The 12,349-nt window shown below is 47.8% G+C and overlaps 1 protein-coding gene across 1 annotated transcript; it reads left to right on the forward strand.

Annotated features, from left to right (window-relative positions):
* The first annotated feature begins 952 nt into the window (after positions 1-952).
* On the forward strand, positions 953-6,771 carry NPHS2 (NPHS2 stomatin family member, podocin). Its single transcript, XM_066193099.1, has 8 exons — positions 953-1,234; positions 2,804-2,907; positions 3,772-3,844; positions 4,139-4,221; positions 4,489-4,692; positions 5,026-5,081; positions 5,898-5,976; positions 6,362-6,771. The coding sequence occupies exons 1-8, from the start codon at positions 964-966 to the stop codon at positions 6,638-6,640; spliced, it is 1,149 nt and encodes a 382-aa protein (XP_066049196.1). The 5' UTR covers positions 953-963; the 3' UTR covers positions 6,641-6,771.
* The last annotated feature ends 5,578 nt before the right edge of the window (positions 6,772-12,349 follow it).

Here is a 12,349-nt window from a genome sequence, read left to right on the forward strand (position 1 = left end):
CAGGGACTGGAATCCCTGAGCTCAGCCCTGCCCTGCATTATATCCCAGGTGTAGTAGTAATTTCTAGTCATTTCTGTAGTGCAATTTCTAGGCAGGTGGTGATTTCTTTAATACAGTTGGTGACTTTAAAAGTGTTTCTTCCACAGGTTTCTGCAGATGTCAACACAGGCTGAGCAGCATGAAAAGAGAAAGCTCCTGTGTTTGGTCTGCTATGCTCCTGCTCTGGAAAACTAGGGAGGCATTTAGGCACAAACTCTTCTGGCAATTTGGATTCAAAAGCTCTAGCTCTGTGATGGCTCTCATATTAACACCCATTCAGGAAAGCTGGTACCAGTTACTTTCCGCCCTTGCTAGAATGTGACCCTAGAGAGAAGGGGCTTCCTGCCAATGTCCCTTCACAGTGCCAGCCAAAGGGACCTTGGCTGAGCAGAGCAGTGTGAGATGGTACTCACCCAGACGTTCACCACAACACCCCTCCAACCACTCCTGAATAAGCCACTGGTCTCACCAGCAAAGGATTTTCACCCTGGTGTTAATTCTGGGCCACTCTCACCTTTTGATATCTTTGGGGCCACATGCCTGACAGTTACTTTTAGGTTGCTTTTTAACAGTTTTGCAGAAACTATCTACTAAAAATCATCGGAATGCTTCTGATTGTATTTTATTTCCAAAAGCAGGAAGATGCAAATAGAATGTCCTCCTGGGGTCCACTCTGTCCAGGTGTCTGACTTCCCTTCCCATCTCCACAGCAGCGCATGATGAGAGCAGAGCAGCTGGAAACAGCTTGCTCACTTCACTGTGCATTATGCCTGACAAGCCTGTGATGAACTTGAAATGAGCCTCCTTGATGTGACACCTCCCCATCTCTCCTCCCCTGCCTGCTTTTCCTGCCTGCAGCAATAAATTTGAGCACGTACTCACTCTGCTCCCCAGGCAGCTGCACGCTCCTCGGCACAGGTGAGGATGGAGAAGAGATCTCGGAGCTCTTCCAGGGAGTCTCACAGAAGACGCAGAGAGTCCCCGGCTGCGCAGAGCAAACGAGAGAAGAGAAGGAGCAGCAGAGAAGCTGGCAAAGGAAAGGGAGACGTAAAGCAGGAGAAAGCCAAGGAGACCAAGAGCACCACGGGGAGTGATGGTAGGGTGCACACCTCCACGGTGGTGGACGTGGATAATGTGGTGTCTGATGAAGAAATGGAGGCGATGGCATTGCTGGATAGTGAGCAGCAAGAGGAAGGTATGGCTTAAAGAAGGGAAGGGGCTGGAAAACTGTGGGCTCTTTGGTGCTGCATGGGTCACAGTGTAACTCTGCTCTCTGCATGGTGTCATCACACCCACCGTGCACAGGTGTGGTTATCCTCAGGACAGGATATGGGAGACTCCAGCCAGCCTCCCAGCCAGCTTCTGCTGGCTTCTTAGCACCATCCAGCAAAGCAGTGAACCTGGATACACGCAGTTACAGTCCCAGCATCCTTCATGCTTCAGCTTGCTGCTCCCCAGTTCTGTTCATGCTCTGGTCTCTTCCTTTTCCTGCTTGGCCTCCTTTTAGGTGGATGGCATTGCCCTTACTGCCCCTTCATAGCCCAAAGGACCTCTCTGCAGGGAAGAACTGCCCTTGAGGTGCACACTTGCCTCTTACCTGCTGGGTAACCTTTAAGAGCAGCTCCTTCCCATGTGTTTGTTAGGTACATTCCCAGCCTGCTACAATAGAAGGGAGCACTGTGATCCTTCTGGCAATGCAGCTGTGTCTGTTGGGACCCAGCATCACCACAGGCATGGCAGATGTGTATTATAGGAGCCAGCACCACTTGTGCCCTTCCACCTCTGTTGCCGCAGAGTGACACAAAGGTTCAGACTTGCTCCTGACTCCCTGGGAACTAGATTTTCACAGCTTCATCTTTCTGCCTCCATTACAGGAATTACAGCTATTGGGCCACGCTTAGGAACTCTAGTGACTATACAGGTTCTTGAGATCTGAAGCTCCCTCAGGACCTGGTGGTTCTGCAAAGTATTTCAAAGGCAGAGGGGCAGAGATGGAAGGGTTGGAAGGGATTAAAAATGGGACGGATGCTAACTTCACAGTTGGAAATCCTGATCCACACTCTGGCTCCATGTGTTTTCATGCCATACCTGCCGATTTTTCCCTCAGACAGGAGCACAACAAATGGCAGCCGGAGCAAGATGACCCACACTCACTTTGGGGAGATGTAGAAAGTAATAATAACCTGGGCTGACCACCCCAGTCAGCCTCCAGCACCTTGGGGTGACTTCTTAGAACACAGGAAGATTTTACTGGCACCAGAGGCTTCATCCCACTGCATTAGGGAGCTGGGATGCAACTAAAATCCTGTTCCAAAACAACCTGAAATAGTGCGGTAGAGAATGGCACTTCGGGCTGTGCATGTTTAAAGCTGTCTTATTTACAATCTTTGTCTTTAGCTCATCTTTCCAGATAAACTTCAGGGACCCAGCTCAACAAAGTTGCCCATTCCAAGCCTTTCAACCCTGCTTGGTAGCCCCAATTCTTCCAGATAAAGTCTGCTCTCTAGTCAAGCAACCATGCAGAAGCATGGCTCAATTTTTGTCAGTAAAGCAGAGACAAAATCTATCCATCCATCCTTGCAGCTCCTGGCAATCTGGAGCAGGGAGTGTTCCTTAAATCACCTCCAGAGAGAGCCAAGTGGTTCGTTTACAATGAGTCCAGGCGAAGGACAACAGTGAAGCTGAAATGTGCAGGCACTTGTGAGGCTATCAGTAATTTGGGAGCAGTCCTCTTCTAACACAGTCCTGTTGGATTTCTCCCTAGGTGTAAAGTCTCCTGGTCTGGGTGTCTGTGAGTGGCTTTTGACCATCTTGTCTTTCCTGTTCATCATAATGACCTTCCCCATTTCTGTCTGGTTCTGCATGAAGGTGAGAATAGCCATGGGGCCTCTCAGGATTTGGTGTCTGGTCTGGATGTCACACACTGATTCAGCATGAATTGGACATGAGCATAAAAGGTTTTTTTGTATAAGGCCCCTATTTATATCTCTTCAACTCCCCATTAATTTTGATTTGTCCTTTATCACATGTTGCTACAGCAAAGGCATCCAGCCATTGCCTACCAAATACCCCTGCTGAAATACCAGCAGGAAGGAACTAAGGTTTCTCTTTTTGGAAATAAATTGCAAGTCTGTTCACTTTCAGACATGTCCCTCACCCTACCTAGCCCAGACATGGCTGCATTACAGCAGCAGGGTGAATAGGCTTTAAATTCAAAATTTCAAGAGAGATTGATCTCTCAGTTAATAGCAGATTTTCCCTCTTCCTCACATTTTTATTCAGATTTATAGCATGGCTACAAGCAGGCACTTGTAGGCATTTTGATTCCCACTTCTCAGGGGATTTCACATTCATCTTGTTATCAACAAGTATGTCAGAATTGCAGCTCAACTCTTAGGATGACCACATATTTGCCTTGGAGAGAAGCAAGCAACATGGAACATTTTCACTTGTGTTATTTAAGTTTGGCCAGGCTATAAGGAAGCAAAATTGTGGGTGATCTTGGGAAGCTGCTCTAACCAAATCTGTGTCTGTCAGAGAGTTCCTCATTTTCGAGGCTGGCCAGTAGTTCTGGGCAAAGGGTAAAGTGACTCAGTGACAGGGGATGCCATAACCTGCTGATATCCTCCCTTTGCAGGGCTATTCCAGAATAAATTTCCTTCTGTGCTAGTGAGGCTGCTTTTCCCAGTCCTACTTCTTTCTTTCCAGCCTAGCTTTTGTTTCCCTCTGCAGGTAGTGCGGGAGTATGAGAGAGCCATAGTTTTCCGACTCGGGCATCTCCTTCCTGGCAGAGCCAAAGGACCTGGTAAGGTGTTTATTGATCTCCCCCAGCCACACTGCTCCTCTTCTGCATGCCTTACCAAAGCTCACGTGCTGGTGCCCTCCAAGCAGACATGGCCAGACAGGAGATGGGATGGGTTTTGTTCCTTTCCTTTTAAAGGCCAGTAGTTTCTGATGGTTTTTCCATCACAGAAGCAGCCTGAGAGTCTGAGCCTATTGCTGTTCTTTTGTAGTTCTGCATGCTAAACCCTCCCCTGTTCTCCAAAACAGAAGAGGTAATTTCTGTAGTTCTGATGGTTACCTGCTCTTCCTCCCACAGGCCTTTTCTTTTTCCTTCCCTGTTTGGACACCTATCACAAGATAGACCTCCGCCTCAAAACCCTAGAGATCCCCTTCCATCAGGTATGGCTGACACCCCCTCTCTATATTAATTCTGGGATCTTTTTAATGTAAAATCTTATGTTTCCAACCTTCATCCTTGCAAAGAAAAGTTTGAAAAAACATCTCAAAGTAACCTCTAGTTTGCCCAAGATCAGTCAGTAGCAGAGGTGGAAACTACAAAGACTTAACCATTCAGCCAGTCTTCATCATTCTCTCAGTTGTGTGCTTTTCTGTGCTACCTTAGAGTTGCCAGAACCAGCTCCAGTTCCCCTAATATCTTCTACTTAGGTGGTGACCAAAGACATGGTTACTCTGGAGATAGATGCTGTCTGTTACTACCGGTTGGAAAATGCCTCTCTTCTCCTCACCACCCTGACCAGCATCTCCAGTGCCATCCAGCTGCTGGTGCAGACCACCACCAAGCGCCTCCTGGCACATCAAGCCTTCTCTGAGCTTCTGCTGGAGAGAAAGAACATCAGCCAGGAGATAAAGGTGCTTCCATGGGGAGGGAGACAGCAAAGCAAGGGGTGAATTGAGGCTCTGCAAAGAAGGTGGCCAGTCCCTCAGAGTCACAGACACTGGTTTGAAGAAGGCTTCCACACTTGGAATCAGTGTGGACTCCAGTTAAATCACCCCAAACCCCTGGGATAAACACAAATGGGAACTGAGGGCAGTAATTTTATTTCTGAGGGGCCTTGCCCACTGAACTTGATAAATCTGTCTTAAAGTCCTGCATTTAAAGTCCCTGCCCTGCCTTGCTCCCTGTAAGGGGCCTAGGCCAGGGCTGCTGTTCTCCCCATGCTCTAAAAATATTTGTCTTCATAGGTTGCTTTGGATGCGGTCACAGGCTGCTGGGGAATCAAAGTGGAGAGAATAGAAATGTAGGTAGGAAATGCCAGTAGAAGGGAATTCTCTCTCCCTTTGCAAGTATCTGTCCTGTGCTGCTCGCTGTTACCTGCTCCTCTTCCTGCTTTGCCTCTGGCTCTCTCCCTGCAGGTGTTCTGCACAAGGTAGAGCCTCACCTCTCACCTTCCTATTTTCCTGGCCCTTTTCAGACTCTGCTTCATGTAAAATTTCCACATGTTCTTTCTCTTGCCCTGACAGCCAGAGCAGGATCCTTAGCTGGGATCTCACCACCCTTTTGCTGCTGCTGCAGGCAGAGTTTGCTCCCAATTCTGGTTGCCCAAAAGGCACAGCAAGGCACTGAACTCTCCATGGCACACTCTAGATCAAAGGCCCTGGGGTCCCAGCACTGGTAGGGATGGGCTCATCACCCAAGTCTGTGCACAAAGGTGGGACTCACTGATCACACAGAGGGACTTGGAAGAGAGAGCCAAGCAGTGAATGAATAGATAACAGAACATTCCTGTGCCTGTCTTGAGAGCTGTCTCCTAGTGGAGTCTCTGCTGCCTCGCAGAGAGTGAACTTAAACTATAAGCCTCAGAGACACAAAAGAGGTCTCCCTGCTGCCTGGTGATCATGCAAGCCTGGTCAGTAGAAAACCAGGCTGAAAGAGAAGGCTGGGAATGGAGGTAGGAGGCTAAAGTGAGACACCAAAAGAGGGACACCCAGAGGGCAAAGGATATGAATGACCTGCCCTGCAAAGACCAACTAAGCCCATCCCAAGCCTCAGACTGACCATCCAGTGCTGCCAGGAGGGCCAAGAGCCCAGCTAATGGCTGTCTTTACTACCACAGCAACAACGTGCAGCTGCCTGCTGAGCTCCGGCAGTCCCTGGCTGTGGAAGCAGAGGCCCAGAGACAGGCCAAAGTGCGGGTATGCCAACATCTGAACACTTCTCATCTCCTTCCAAAGCATTCCTCCTCCCTTTCCCACCTCTGGTGTGAGATCCCTGGGGCATGCCACACAGGCACACAGCTCTGGGTTTGTATGTTTCCTTTAATTCCTGAACAAAAGCTGAGTCTAACAAGAGGAGCTCTGTTGTGAGCTTCTATGGGCCTGGTAAAAACACGCCAGACATGAGCTTCCAGACTTCTGGCAATGCCAAGAGGTTAGTACATGCTGTGATCTTCAAGTAGCAGGAATGTTATAATCACACTGACCCTGAAATTTTCACCATGGCAACCTCCCTCTGTAACAAACAGTCCATGCCCCCTCACTCCCAGCCTCACAGAACCTCCCTTCTTCCCCTGTTTGGTAGGTGATTGCTGCAGAGGGGGAAAAGGCTGCTTCCGAGTCCCTGCGGATGGCAGCTGAGATCCTGTCCAGTGCTCCAGCTGCTGCTCAGCTCCGTTATCTCCATGCACTGCACTCCCTTACCACAGAGAAACCTGCTGCTTTCATCTTGCCCTTGCCTCTGGATGCCATGAACCTGGTCTCTCCAGCTACCCACAGCCCTCCAGCTATGAGCAGCCTCCTCACAGGCACCGCAAAGCTCCCAGAAAGCCCTAAAGACAAGAAGGACTCACCCATGCTCTGAGAAAAATGGTTCCCACGTTGCTCCTGCTCAGAAAGGAGCAAGAAGGCTGGCCCACCATCAGGTTCTGACCTGGAGGCTGGAGGGAAAGCAGCCCAGGCTTGCAATATAAAAGTGGATTGTACATGGAAAAAGCCTCTACTTGTTTTGGAAAGGAAAAAATGTGGAGTGCAAGGAGCAGGCCTGGCAAGTGTGTGAGCAGGGGGTTGAAGGATAGGGGGTGTCAACCCTTCCCCTCCACAGAGCTAGATGCACCTTGACACGTTACAGCCTGGCTCCCACAGTCTGATCCATCTTGCCCCATCACCTGGGAAGGAAGGACAGACCTTCCCTTATGTCCTTACATGTCCCCATCTGCAAACCAAACAGCTGGGCAGGTGGGAGTGGGAGCACAACAATCCGTGGGGGAACAGCACGCAGGCAGGATGGTAGGTGCTGCCATCCTGGTGGTCCTGCAGGGAGGGAAAGAGCTGGGTCCTTGTGGTGTCCTGGACATGGGATTTCAGTAACCACCCACAAAAATCCCCACAACCAAGGCGTTTAGCCCTAGTTCTGAGGTAAGAGGAAAAGGAAGAGGAGGAGAGGGCAGCCTTTAAAGCTTGATGCTTCCCTGCCGGGCACATGTGTGCAGAGGAAAGGCTGTGCTGCTGCTCGCTTCCACAGGGTGGTGGGGCAGGACAACGTCTGAGCTCGTGGGCATTTGAAAAACCTAAAGGTGACCCGTTTGACCAAGGCCCACTGAGCTGACACTGGGAATCCAGCAGCACTGGCTGAGAGCATCGAAAACAGTAACACTTTTGCCCGCCTGCAGCTGCCTTGGCAATTTTCACACCCGGAGAACGAACACAGACAGTTCTCGAAAATTCTCGAACCCACAAAACTCCTAGAACCCACAAAACTCCTATGTATCTTTCCTGCCTACAGCTGTTTGAAATGGCCAGGAACCTAGAGGTATTGCAGTCCTTTCCCTTGGCAAAAATCTGGAGCACTGTCAAAGGAAATACCTCTGCACTCAGATTTTCTGATCCTGGTGCCCTTTGTGTGGATGTCAGCTTTGCTCCTGCCCTTTTACTTGGCCTACAGCATCCCCCCTTGCTTCAAAGCAGATCTCCCTGTACAGTCATTCCCAGCACCACTGTTCTGTTGGTGTCCTGTACAGGTCAAGATAGAGGGCACTTTGTTGCCCTTCTCTTAACTGCCCCCACATTGTTGGTCATGACGCCCGTGCCTAGCCGGGGATACCCAGCCAATCGCTCACTGTTGAATTTTCATTTATTCACAGCTCTTTGCCTGATGGTATCTCTAACTGCTCCCATGATACTCAGTCGACAAGTATTTGCCAGTATTTTTACAACAAGGACACCTGGCCAACTGGGCCTCTTACAGGTGCCTGGGAGGTGGGAAAAAATCCACCTCTGAACTTGTCAGTGACCACACGAGCACCTGACCTCCAGGTGTGGCCTCCCCCTTACATCATTTGCCACTGTAAGCCTCCCAGGGGAGGGGGCAGCAGGATCACTGTGGCTCCTGCTGGTGTGTCTGTGATAGATCTCAGGAGTGATCTACTCATGGAAAATTAGCTCTGGGAAATTGAACAGCTCTGTCACCTTCCACTGGGGAACATAAGCAGTGCAGTTACTCCTCTAAAGCTGGTTCTGGTTATTTCTCATGCTGCTGGAACAGGCCCTTCTTTCCCAACTTCAAGGGCATAAGGACAAAAAGGCATAATACTACAGAGTGAGCTGCGGCTGATCCTTCCTCTGAACACTTCTTTGGCTACATTTCTAACTCTGTGTAAAATGATCCATCCCCACCCATTCTTGGCATGTGAAGGACCAAGAGCTATACAGATAAAGTCTCAAAGGAACAACACAGCCCACAAACTGACTGTCAGGAGACACGCAGCACCACGTCAGGATACGCCCATTACCCTGTTTGCACTTGTATCTGCAGAAGCCAGGCATGGGTTTTTCAAACATGTAACTTTCTTACAGAAAGGCCAATTATAGCTAAGAGCATCCTCAGTTCCAAAAAGCATGCCTTGTTCCAGCAGGATCTTCTCTCTTTTACGTATACAGAACCAGCAGAAACTTGTCATTTTACCATCAGCAGATACTATGCTCAAAAGCCTTGCTGAAGGAAAACATAGCTTAAAAAATGTACTTAAGGATTAGTGATAGAAGAAGTTTCCAAGAGAATTTACTCTGAGGGAGTGAGCAGGTGTTGTGTGAGCTGATGTGATTCCTGACAGTTTCACTGCCTGCTCTTTCAAGCTGAGAATGGGTCAAATTGCAGACTCATCTTGATTCTTGCACATTTTCCTCCTAATCAGTCAGACAGCTGGTAGCTGGGTCATCTGAAACTCAGAGGATGAAGAGGGTACCTATTATCAAATACATAACCAAGCCATGCTGGCACTGAGGTAAAAAAAACCCTCTTCATATGAAAGGGAAGAGGTGCAAACAACTTGCTTGCATGATCCAACAGGAATGAGGCAGAAGGAAATAAAGCAGCAAGAAGGGGTTGATGAGTGCGAACAGGAGGGGCACAGACAAGAGGGATGCGTTGTGTAGAAGGTTGAAGTAGCAATACTTTTACAAGGATGACAAACTAAAGATGTTAGAACTGTGGGAGGAGGTAGAGGACAAGCAAGATGTGTGGAAGTGGCAGAGGCAGGAAGAAGAACAGCATAAATGCTGAAATGGCAGAGACATGTCAGGATAGTAGGTAAGGAGTAACAGCAGCAGATCAGGGTGAAATGCTCCCGGGAATGGACACTAAGACAGTACTGAGCCACTGATGTTCTTCAGTGTTTTGTTTGTTTTTTCTGGATCCTTTGGGCTTGCTAGAGGTAGAAGCTTTGGGACTTGAGCAGGCCACGACCACTGAGATACTTTCTTGGAAATGTTTCTGAAAGGAAAAATAGCAAGCCAAAGCCATTAAAAATACCACAGAGTTAAAATGTGTCCGAGGTATCACATCCTTAACAAACAAGTTAGTCCCTCCTCCCATTTTGAAGTCAACGGGACACGATACACTGAAAGACTAAGGGAGGAACTTTTAATTCCCATTCTTTCTCCTTCTCCACACTTAAATCTTGTGGCTCTAGTTGAGAAAGGACACAAGGCATTGCTTTCATGCCTAACAAGCTTGTGACCTAAGGAACTCAACTGCCACACCAAGTGGGCAAGAACAACAGGTAAGCAGTGTTCAAATACCTCCTAGAGAACACTATAAACACAAAAGATCTGTGGCCTCTGGAACATAATTTCTTTCTAATCCAAAATCAGTGATCCTAAACAGATCTTCTTGGCTGTCACAGGGAGTACTTGCTCACAAGGAACATGATGCCAATTATAGTGATCTCCCAAATATAGACCCTATGTCACATGTCAAAAATCAAAATTAGTTTCTCTCAAAACCAGACCACATTCAGCATTTTTTTCTGCCCTGATCTAGAATCATGTTAAAAGCCTCTTTGCTTGACCACTGACAGAGTTGAGACAAAACCCCAGGATGTGTCCAACAGCGGAGGGTTCTGCATTAGGCAGACAAATGAGGTGTCCTCAAAGATTGCTTCAGTTTCCAAGTCTGGAAAAAGGTTCAGAATAGTGATTATTCTGACTTTGCCTTTCCTTTTTTGTTGCTTCCTGGATGCCTTCCTCATCTTTCTCCAGCTCACACTCTAGCTCATGATCCCTGCAGAGCTTCTTCCTGCTTCTCTTCAAGACCTGCAAATCTTTCCTCTGCATTCTGAGCACGGATCTTTGTTTCTTTGAAACACAGAAGCAAAGTCAATGCAAAAACCTGAAATCTAAGGAGCTGCTGGCAGGAGACCCAAGAGAAAGATCTGGAGAGCTGAGGAGTCCAGTGGGATTGGCTGACTCTATAAAACATGCCTACGCTTTCAGAGAAGGGCATTGTTAAAAGATCTACAAAGGATTTTATGGCACATCTATATGAACCTTGCAAATTTAATTAATTATAAAATTCAGTGTCTGCTAGCAGAGTGTGAGATGCTGGTCTTCACTGTGAGAGGATAAAAATGGAGCAGAGTCAGTTCTGTGAGCAGGGCTAATGGGATGGGGTTTCCCTGGCTAATGCAAGCTCTCAGACAAAACAAACACCTGCCTGAAATGAAACCCTGCCCTGCTCAGGCCTCCAGCACAGCACCAGTACTCGGAGCAGCTACACTTGCAGACATTCCAGCGCTGCCAGGACTTCAAAGTCTTCCTGAGAAAAGGGAGTGGAGGACTTGGTGGTGGTCACCTCCCCCTGGTTGGAAAGGGAAAACCCTTTTTTAAAGTGTAAGTGAAACCAGCAATGCCACATTTCATCAGCAGCGTGTGCCTTGTTTGATGCTGGTGTCTCAGTTCACAGTCCCAACCCAGGCAAGAGCTGTGTGTCAGCAAAACATGTAAAACCAGAGGCCAGTTCAGGCACTGAATGCATCTTGGCATTAGAAACAGACTAAAATCCTTTTCTGATGCAGATATGAAACTCTCACTGGCTCATAGTTTGGATTGCTGGTGCAGTCACTGGGTTACAGAGGTTGGAGATGGCTGTAGCTTGATCAGGAGCAAAAGAAACCCCAAAGCACACACCAAAATGTTTGGACAACAGAAAGAAGCAGCACCTTACAGGGTCCGATGTGCATAAGTCATCTTTCAACCATGATTTTTCAGTAAAAGTAACTGTTGAGAGGTTTCTGCTCTAAGCCTTCAAAGGTAATTGTAAATTCTAGGAACTTATTTCTGTGAAACAAATCAAAGTCTGTAAAGAAATGGTCCTGCATCTTCCACTGGCATGCAGAACTGCTGCCCTCGGTCAGGTAATTCATACCAACACCTGGCTGCTGCTGAGAGAGAAAAGGAAATAGGAGAAAAGGAAAAAAGAAGTAGGAGATACCATTGGTCTGGTGGCATTCAGGGCAGTTTTAGGGCCACATGTCTACTCACACACTGTGAGTAATAAATAAAAAAGTCCTGTTGGAAAGTAGCACGTTGCCACTACAGTCATCTGCATAATAACAACATCCTCTTTTACTTCTAATCTTTCTTTCTCTGTTACAGATTTCCTGTTGGTGTTGGCATCTTCACCTTCAAACTCTTCTTGAGTTGAAGAAATTATAGTCCTTAAAGTCCCTAAACTTCAGCTTTAGCTGCAATTCCTGTAAGGCACTGTCAGGATCAGGTTAGTAACGTGCTCCATATGTCCATCCAAATAACCTAGACAAAGTCAGCTGGTCTCTGACTTTCTCTTGCACCTACCTAGACTTAAACTCCTAGGAAGTCCTGGGCATAGATATTTCTAAACACAAATGAATATGCTAATTACTTAACATTACATCAGCAGCAAGAAAAAGAGAGGCAGCATGAGAGCTGCAGCACTGGCTGTACCCTGGAGTCAGGAACAACATCACTCTGCCTTGGAACTGAGTTCAGAACCAATGGGAACAAATTGTCCAACAAATTGTCCTAAATCCCTTTCCTTGACATCTGAATGTAACCTGCTTTTTCATTTAAACAGACTAATGCCAGGCCAGCCATCTATACAATGCAGCTCATTGTCACAGGCAGCCTCAAACATCCTTCCACGTAAGGAATTAAATCAGAAGCTCAACCTGATCTCCTGGGCAAGGCAACCACCAGGACTACAGCAACAGTCCACCTCAGTGGGTGAAGCAAAAGCCATCATGCACCACGGGGAACT

The sequence above is a fragment of the Chamaea fasciata genome, unplaced genomic scaffold (genome assembly GCF_029207755.1).
Source record: "Chamaea fasciata isolate MVZ Bird 193981 ecotype frontalis unplaced genomic scaffold, bChaFas1.0.hap1 SCAF_10, whole genome shotgun sequence".
In the NCBI taxonomy this organism is placed as follows: Eukaryota; Metazoa; Chordata; class Aves; order Passeriformes; family Sylviidae; genus Chamaea; species Chamaea fasciata.

Excerpts from the sequence above, each read along its gene's own strand:
- NPHS2 (XM_066193099.1), top strand. The coding sequence starts at position 964 with ATGGAGAAGAGATCTCGGAGCTCTTCCAGGGAGTCTCACAGAAGACGC. Across the intron at positions 4,222-4,488 it reads TAGAGATCCCCTTCCATCAG|GTGGTGACCAAAGACATGGT; the intron begins GTATGGCTGACA and ends TCTTCTACTTAG. Across the intron at positions 4,693-5,025 it reads ACATCAGCCAGGAGATAAAG|GTTGCTTTGGATGCGGTCAC; the intron begins GTGCTTCCATGG and ends TTGTCTTCATAG.